Raw genomic sequence first — 9433 nt, forward strand, 5'->3', positions numbered from 1 at the left:
CATTTGTAAGCAAAATGACCATAAGTGTTTGTTGCTTTTAAAATCTATTCCTGGACATAAAATTCTTATTTTCTGAAAGAACCTCAATGTCCCTGACTATAACGCAAATTCATTTGCTTACATCATTACTGCTAATTAAAGATTACTCTATTTCACATTCAACTTGATAGCTATTTTTGTTTAAAGAAAAGTAAATTTCCTCTCTTTTACGTCATGAAGATGCTCACTATATATTTATATAAATCAGAAATTAAATAAGAATTCCAAGCCCTATTCATCCTGTGGGAGAGCTGCTGTGACGTCTTTCAGAGTTTTGTGATTGCTCAGCCCTGAGTACAAGCCCTATAAAATGATGGGCTTTGAAATGCTGGTCAGGGTAGAGTGAAAGCAGCTGCTGGCAATAACCCTTAGCCAGTACAAGTTCAGGTTCAACTCTGACTGGTACAGCCTTTCTTGGACTCGGGACTGCAGCACCTGAGACAGCTCCAACAGTCTGTGGAACAGAACACTCCCAGGCAAGGTAAGTGACAACTATAGCTTTCTTCTTTTACTCCCTCTCTGCTGCTAGGACTTTTCTCAGGGTAGATTGAATTTTTTTCTCTCTGGAAATTTTTTTTACAGTTTTCTTTCTTTATAGCAACAAAAAGAGAAGTTTCTCAGTCACCTGGTAAGGATAGAAATGCCTCAATTTCTCACGTATGCATGAATTTTCTGAATTCTTTTGTTTAATGGATGGTTTTCCTGCTTGCCATTTTATTCAATACTATTTGTTTAAATAATGCATACAAGTAGGGTTTTCTTTTTGCTTGTATATAAATTTTTGACTGAAGGGTTCAGTGGGTACATTTGTTTTTGAAGTTTTAGACTTGTTTTTAAGTTCTGTTCTTTTTCTGTCATATGTTGGTTATGTGAACCTAGGAAGCACTTATTTTCCTCTTTATTTTAAATAAAAATCCTGTGATTTTTATAGAGAGCAAGAAAATAGACCATGAAGTCTTAAGTTTCTATCTAGAAACCATTTAGAAATAAAATGTGTAAGTTGATTAAATGTTGAAACCACACAGTGTTTTTAATATATTTTTTTTCTGTGGCAAAAATTAGGTCAATGGTGATATGTGCTTTAAATTTTTTGAGGGGGGGAATCAATTTTCACCAGTAATTGTGTTAAGTTCAAGTTCAGGCTTAAGGAAGTACGTGACCGGTAACATCTACAATTAAAAGAAGAAAATATGTATATACAAAATCATTTTATACTGTTATATATACACATTTATATGTACATGTTCATTATTAAATGTATAATAACCTAGTTTTATATTAATCAGATGCAGAAACTTAAAGTAGGAAAAAATAATCACCTTTTGCAGTTAGAGAGGATACTAAAATCGGATGCTACCATTTTGTAATAGAAGATGGTCCCCAGGGCTATTTCCAGCAGGATAAGAGTGAGCCAATCAATGTATACGTGGGCCATTCTATGAAAGATAGGCAGTAGTTCAAAAGGATCCTAATTTTTATTCAAGCGCCCATCACCAAGAGAAATCCTCTTCATTTAAAAAGTAATAACTATTACAGTTTAACGGTTTCTATAAGATGAAAAAGACTTTCCAAACTCTGTGCAAGAGTCTTCAGCATTTGCTGGGCACTCAGAATCACCGAGCAGGTGAGGTCTGTGGATGGGAAGTCTGATGTGCTCCCCCTTTCGAGGTGCAGAGATGGAATCCAGAAGGGCGCCCCGGCTCCTCCTGCTCCTGCTCTTGTTCAGCGTGCTCTTCTCACAAACATTGGCGTGGCCTCTTTATGGAGCACCTTCTGCTCTGAGGTAAGTTCTCTTTCCGTGCAGACAGTTGAACATTCCTTCATCTAAATGGGAACTTTCTCTCTGGGGTTTTGGACAACTCAAACTTTCAAAAATTACATATTATTCATTTAAAGAGTAAATACCTGGCTGATGTGTCAAGCAAGCTTTTTCAACATCGGGTCCCCATGGTTAGTCTGAGCCCCAGCAGCACTCTCAGGGCATGAGAGAGAGAGCGTCAGGGGCTGGTCTTAGGGATAGGATAGTTCACATTTCCAAACGAGGTGGAAGGAGAATTTGACTTTCCATTCATTCAAAAACAGCTTTAGATAAGGAATGAGCTTTCATACAGCATCTCAGTTCAGATCAGTATCTGATGGGAAAATAGAACTTTCGTGGCATGCCTCATTTTATTTCATTTTTAAGATCAGTCAGTAAATAATCATAAGTTTAGTAGTTGATTATAAAAACATATATAGAAGCATGTTGGAGAGCTCTATCTATGCAGAATTAATTTGCTATTATTAAGAATTGTGGAATAATTGAGACCCTCTTTCCCAATGAGTAAATTTTAATATATGTGGTTTTGATGTTTAAAAATCCTTAGTTTTTACTGTTCTCTTTGTGGTATTTTATATTTTAAGTTCATAGATTATAAGACAGCTCATTTAAAGCTTTATCTGAAATAAAATAAATTTATGTTTAAAGAAATAAATGGTAAATTAAAACTACATTAGCTTAAACTTTCCTCTGGTCCTATACCTACAGGCACTATATACAGGCACTAACTCTTGTTCTTCACAAGGTCTGCTTAAAGCCAGATCTCTGCTGCTTTGATAACTAAATGGAATGATTCTGACTGAGTGGCTATTTCACCACAGATGAACAATCGCAAGAATGCTGAAGTCTGCATTGATTACTAGGCTTCATTCTCAAAGAGGACTGCTTGTTCCTGACTACCAGCTACCACATCACCAAAAGATACACAAGTGCCCAGGAGCCAACAAATTCCTTAGAGTCTTACCCTAATAGAGAAAACATACATACATAGAATTTTAATAGTGTGCTGGTGTTCCAAATGTGTATGCATTTATGCAGTGTAGTTATATTCCGTGTATAGGAATGGCTATCCTTAGTTTTTCAGTGAAGCACTTTACATCATTCATTAAAACACGTTACTACATGAGATTAGAAACCAGAGGCCCCACAGAATTCATGAAATTTGAGTAAGTATTCAGAGATGTAGAGATTCTTTGGACGTGATCAATAGAGAGAAACATATCACATGAAATGATACTAAACATCAATAAACATACAATTTGCTCCCTGTTTTCATACTGAATATTAAGTTTTTTTCTAAGTGCTTATGATATTTAACTTTGCAACCTGAAGATATTATTACCAAGGAAGTGTACTTTACTTAATGTTCTGATAGGATGGAACTGAGTAGCTCTCACACCTGATGCATACAGCTTGTAAAAGTGGGATGGTATTTATTTTATGGGATAAATAAAATTTTATTATTTACACTCTCATAAACCACTGAAGCCATTAAATCAGATATACTATACATATTTTGTGAATAGGCAATACTTCCCAAGATTTTGGGTATCTTTTTTAAAATAATTGTATAAGCATAAGCTTCTGATAAAATAATGTATTATATTTCTATTGTACTTTCCCCTGATAGGTTGGGTGACAGAATACCCTATGAAGGAGAAAATGAACCTGACCAAGCTTCATTAAAAGCAGACACTGACATCCTGCAAAATGTATTAGCTGAAAATGACACACCCTATTATGATGCGTCCAGGTGAGTTCACTTCCATGAAGCAGTATTTTAGAAAACACAATTTTGAGTTATAAGTGTTTTATTTTTGTGTCTCCATGAAGCTATTTCTGCAGTGTAACAGTGCATGTTTCCTCGTGTCAGGGCTTCATCCAGCCACATTTATGGCAGCGTGTGCCCCTGTACATGACTTGCATGCAGAGGCTGTAACATGGAACAAGCCAGGGTGAACTAACCACTCACTTGCATTCTGTTGCACAAAACGCCAACATCAGATATTACACTGATTCTAGGAAAACTTTCCCATTTAGGATTCCAGGTTAGAGGAATTTCTAAGGCAAAAGTTTCATGTCTACATAAAGAAAAGATGTCTAATAGTAAAAGCTACATTCACAGAGACACTTGTCAAGAGCAGCATTGAAATATAGACAGTATAGATCTCTACTAAAGACAAAGAATAGAAGCTTCCTCATTTGAACAGAAAAGTTGGTTGCTAGACCCTAAGCTCCTCTCTTTCAAAGGATTTTGTTTCCAAATATTGGCAGAAGAAATAACAAAAGACATAATAGGGGTTACGATCAGGATTGTTTCCCCTTATATCTATCATTATTAAGGGTAGGAGAAATAAAGCACCATAAATGGAAACTAATTTAAATGTCATATTTTTCCTACCAATATTTCTTAGAGAAGAATTTGTTTTGTAGATTCTATCAGGGAACATTATTTAATGTTGAGATATACTTCTACAAAAGCTAATTTCCTTGCTTTTCAAAATTTGGGGCTGAAAAATATAGGTTATTAGGAAATTAGGAAATCTAATTCGATTATTAGAAAATCTCCTTTGGGACTTAAGTTTTTATAAGAAGCTTTCATAAGTTTATGAATTTATTTTTTATTGATTGAGCCAAAATAATATTTTAGACATTCATTTTTAAAATAATGGCTATCCTTTCTTCCTTGTTTTAGGAATAACAGACATGCTGATGGAGTTTTCACCAGTGACTATCGTAGACTCTTGGGTCAGCTTTCTGCCCAAAAATATCTTGATTCTCTTGTTGGAAAACTAGCTGGGTAAGGATCATTTATTATTACTATTTTATCAAACGCATTATGATTTTTTAAATCTGCAAATTATATTTGCACTGTTAATTTACTAATTTTGTTGCACATTTATAACTTTGTTCATATTTAATTTAATTGAAAAATAATTCATATTATTCAATAAACTATACCAGTCCCATGGATTAAAGAAATAAGGCTTACTAGTAAAATTCTCACTGGCTCTAGACACACTTATTTTCCTTTAGGAGAAAACATTTGTAAATCTGCAATCAAATTGAAGTAGACACGGTAAAAAATAAATAACACATAGGATAAATTGAAGCAAATGTTAAGGTTAATCATAGTAGTTGTTTTTTAACTTCCTGCTCAAACCAAGCATTGGAAGATTCTTTCTTTAAATGACCAATAGTTGAATCTTTAGATGGCGCTATTTAGATGACACAGCTCCTCAAGAAGCATTAATTTACTCCCAGTGGCAGAAAACAACTTTAAATATCCCTCTATGATTTGATAAAATGTTTGCTCACTTAGTCTTAAACACTCCCAGTAAGTGCCAACATGTATTGGATTATTTCTCACTCTCCTATCCTTAGGCTTAAGTGTATTTTTTTCTATGTATTTTTTGTCATAGAAAATGAATTGGGTGTTAGAATTCATTTTTATTTGACACCAAGAAAAATGGGAACGGTGGTGTATTTATCATTTCTTGCTAAAAAGCTTTGATTCTATTTCCATCACATTTCTTAGCAGTGACATCTCGGAAGGCCAGGGGCCAATCAAACGCCACTCGGATGCCGTCTTCACTGACAACTACACCCGCCTCCGGAAACAAATGGCTGTGAAGAAATACTTGAACTCAATCCTGAATGGGAAGAGGAGGTAAGGAAACAGATAACTTGCTAAAACGTGAACTTATAAATGACTTTTAGAATAGAAGCTACAGAAGGGAGCCTTCCCTGTCCCTGTCTCAGTATCTATACTCTGAAGCAGTAATTCTCAACCTTGGCTGCCATCAGACAACCCTGGACACAGCCCTACCCAAACCCATTGCCAGGAATTAGTGCCTTTACGGATATAGCTCTAGATATACGGATTTCTTCAGAGCTCCCTGGTTGATTCTATTGTGTCTCCAGGTTTAAAACTGATGACTATAGAGGTATCTGTTTTGAATCTGGAAGCAAGTTTTAACAAAAGTGCTGGTTTTAAACTATGGAAATCCCAGTCCTCTAGCAATTTGGCATCACATGGAACTCCCTGTATGAGCATTTTAACTCCCTTATTTTATCAAATGAAGCTCTGAGTTATTTTGTCTTCTGACGTTCAGTGAAGCCCAAGACTGTCTGGGTGTGTAGATATTGGAGCACAGTACACAGGGAATGGGGTGCTCTCTTTTTATTCCAATTATTTTTGGTTAGAAAGTGAGTATTAAGGACGACCCTGGCTGGATGAGGCCATACAAGATGACTTTCTTTGCCCACCAGATTGTAATTGTGTAGGATTGATTTTAGACACTTTTAAAACAAATCATTCACTGGTAAGAACTAAACTGAATGGTAATTATTGAGCCCCCAGAGCACTTTACAGGGGACAGAGAATAGCATAGGTTACACAATATCATTTATTTAGATGCTTTCTTCTCTAAGAGCCTTAACATGCACAATTTTCTATGTCTGCTGTACAGCACGGAGGGAGAATACCCTGACTTTTTTGAAGAGCTAGAAAACTGATGGGAAAGGTCTTTAGGAAAGCTGGTGAAAACGTCCCAAATGGTGCGTATATCTGTGCATTCTTATCATATTCTTATAGCAATTATCCAGCTATTTCAGGAGGTAAGAGCCGCTTGGTAAGAGATATCCTAGACTTGTTCCCAGTGAGACATCCTGTAAGAATGACACTCCTACCAGAAGTGAACCATGAGCCAGTAATCAGCTTAAAATTCATGCAGGGTTCTGATTGCATAACAGAGAAAAATCACAATAAGTAAACAGTTTTGTATCTTCTAGTTTACCCAGACATATTCCTACCCTCTGACAAGATTTAAAACAGCAGAGACTGACTCACACTAATGAGAAAAACTGGTGTTCTTATCAAGCATCCAGCCAGGCTGCTGTTATTAATTTAAGGTTTCATTCCACGATTGACTGCTAGCATCTTATTTAAGGACAGGGAGATGCCCCCAAATTACAGCAAGGTTTGTTATTGTGAAAATACAATGCACTTTGGGTCTAATTGTATTCCCTGAAACATAGCCAGCTTCAGGCAGCAAAAGTCAAGTTCAGCTTCTTTTACCTATAAAGTAAGTGTACTATGACTCCAGTAGTATTCACTGTAAAATAATTTTTTGAGTAGAGAAAACACAAATAGGTTTTCTCTTTGCTATATAAAAAGCTTGTTAACACAAATACTTTTATGTACACGTAGATACAAGGCATACATTTTTCCTGAGTACATTAATGCTTATATTAGCTCCTAAAATGTATTTACAATATTTGGCAAGTGCTTGAAGAAATTTTACATCATCAGCATTTGAGATTAACAAAATTTTTCACTAAAGCCTATAGAGTAAATATTTTTGGTTTTGTGGTATATATAGTTTCTTTCAAAAATATGTCTGTTACTGTAGCAGAAAATTGTCCACAGATAATATGTAAAATGAATGGGAGTATCTGGGTTACAATAAAGCTTTATTTCTAAAACATGAAGGTAGGCTAGACTACGACCCTGGAGGGGTCAAGGAGATTAAAGGAGACCCAAGATCAGAATGACTATAATTTATTGTTTTATTTCAGTCCTGGTTTTCATAAGAGTCCTCAGCAGTGGGCAGGGTGTCTGCAAAGACACCTGCACAACTGGTGACTTTGTCCATTGATTACCCTTCACTTCTAAGGGACATGCATGGTCAGGGGTGTGGCGCATGTCTGTTCATGGTCATAGATGGATAGTTCAGAGAAATGAGTTCCTTTGCTCAAAAAAGGGAGGTCATCCCATATGGCTTCTTGAAAAACTGTTGATAAGAAGCAGGCCTCTCCATTCCATTATACAGCACAGCAGGCACTAACACATAGAAGAGGACTATTCACTGTGTCTTTTGTAAATTGTAAGATTATTGATGAGATTATATCTTCCATTCTTTTTTTTTAAATGTGCAGTTTTGGACAAATTCTTTTTCACAACAAATCTTGTGGGTCAGCCATTGGTGAAAATTACAAATGATTGACTGGCCACAGGGCCCCTTCCCATCCCTGTGCCATTTCTAACAATCAGTCCTTTGAAAGATGTGCTCCTGATTTCCCACAACATGATCCCTTGTCACAGACTAGTGATAAGGGGCAAAGAGAAATAGATGTTTATTAAATGAGTAGATAAGGGAATGAAATTAAGATGCTGTCAATGAGAATACTTTTATGCTTACATATCAATTCTTTCCTTTTCAGATTCTTGAAGAAAAATGATAGATGATATAATTACATTTTGAGCTCTACATAAGTAGTAATTCAAGAAAACATCTTCAATATTGAGACCAAATAAAATACTGTGTTGTGAATGTTGTGATTTATTTTAAGCTAATGTAATAACTGTGTTGTTTACATTGCAAATATTATTTAAGAGTTCTTAAATTTGTCGTTAACTCCTGGAAATCCTGTAATTTCATATGCTGTGTACCCTTTCTAACAAAAACATATTAAATGATAAGAAAATAGTAGGTTAATTCCAATTATAAGAGGCTTTATGGAAGGGTAGTAATTGAGCAAAATTGATCTATTTATTTATAGAGCCTCCTCAACTATTCGCATAGTACACCAGATAATCATTGTGTCCAAATTTGAATGGTAAGCAGATAGAACGCTATGCTAAGTAAACCTCAAAATGTCTAAGAGGATACCAACCAAGTTAAAAAGTCATTCTTCAAAACAGATGTTTTTAAAAATGTAATGCATTTTCATATTTTAGGCAACCTTTATTTTAAACTGGATTAAAATCTCATAAATTTGGATCTCTAATGCCAAAGGCTCTCTTCTGATCTATTGATTCAATGAAGGAGAATGGCCTCTACTTCTGACATTGGACCTCGCCTTTAATCTCGTGTAAAGTATGTGTAAAATGTAAACTTGTTTTCCAGTGCTAAGTACTTTTTCCCCAAAATCCTTCAAAGAATGTTTTGGTCATACCAGCTTCTGTCAGTGAAAGTACATTTGGAGACACAACTATTTTTCCAAAATGATTGTAAGAAATTAAACGTAGAAAATAAAGGTATCTGATTATCATTGCAAACAATTTCTGTCGTTTTGAGTCTTTAAAGGATATAGTAGTAGTAGCTCATTTAAGCACTGAAGTGCCAGCCAGATCGTTTTTGTGATGTTAGAGGTAGAATTATGTTTGACTTTGTATGAGCTATGAAAGAGAAAAGCCCAGAATGTTCCCAAGGTAGATCACCTGAGCAACTTGAAGGATGGTGTTGCTATTAACTGAGATGAAAAAGACGGGAGGAGGGAGGTTCCAGAGCAAAAGGAGTTTAGATTTAGGCATTTTAAAGATATATGTTAGGAGTCCTGAGGAGATGCTGGGCTAGAGGTAAACTGTTGGTAGACTTCAGTATATAAAAGAGATTTAAAGGCACAGGTCATGAGATCAAGGACCAAATCCTATATAATAAAAGGCCAGCGGCCATAATGGTATAACAACCATAACGACTGATCAACCAGTCGTTTTGAGGTTCATTGACCACCTCTCGGTCCCTCCCCTCAGCCCTCAGGCTCCAATCACCAGATGGCAAATGGGGAGCC

General features: G+C 35.7%; 1 protein-coding gene across 3 annotated transcripts; it reads left to right on the forward strand.

Moving 5' to 3' along the window:
- The first annotated feature begins 289 nt into the window (after positions 1-289).
- Positions 290-8914, forward strand: VIP (vasoactive intestinal peptide). Of its 3 annotated transcripts, none has more exons than XM_006093865.3 (7): positions 290-520; positions 1708-1822; positions 3489-3611; positions 4554-4658; positions 5397-5528; positions 6331-6418; positions 8084-8914. In XM_006093865.3, exons 2-6 carry the CDS (start codon positions 1716-1718, stop codon positions 6374-6376), a joined length of 513 nt encoding a protein of 170 aa, XP_006093927.1. In that variant the 5' UTR covers positions 290-520; positions 1708-1715; the 3' UTR covers positions 6377-6418; positions 8084-8914. The 3 variants fall into 3 exon arrangements, with proteins under 3 accessions (XP_006093927.1, XP_014315589.1, XP_023613971.1); XM_014460103.2 differs by having other exon boundaries at positions 1714-1822; XM_023758203.1 differs by lacking the exon at positions 290-520 and adding an exon at positions 648-667 and having other exon boundaries at positions 1714-1822.
- The last annotated feature ends 519 nt before the right edge of the window (positions 8915-9433 follow it).

Source organism: Myotis lucifugus, unplaced genomic scaffold (genome assembly GCF_000147115.1).
Source record: "Myotis lucifugus unplaced genomic scaffold, Myoluc2.0 scaffold_125, whole genome shotgun sequence".
NCBI classification, from domain to species: domain Eukaryota; kingdom Metazoa; phylum Chordata; class Mammalia; order Chiroptera; family Vespertilionidae; genus Myotis; species Myotis lucifugus.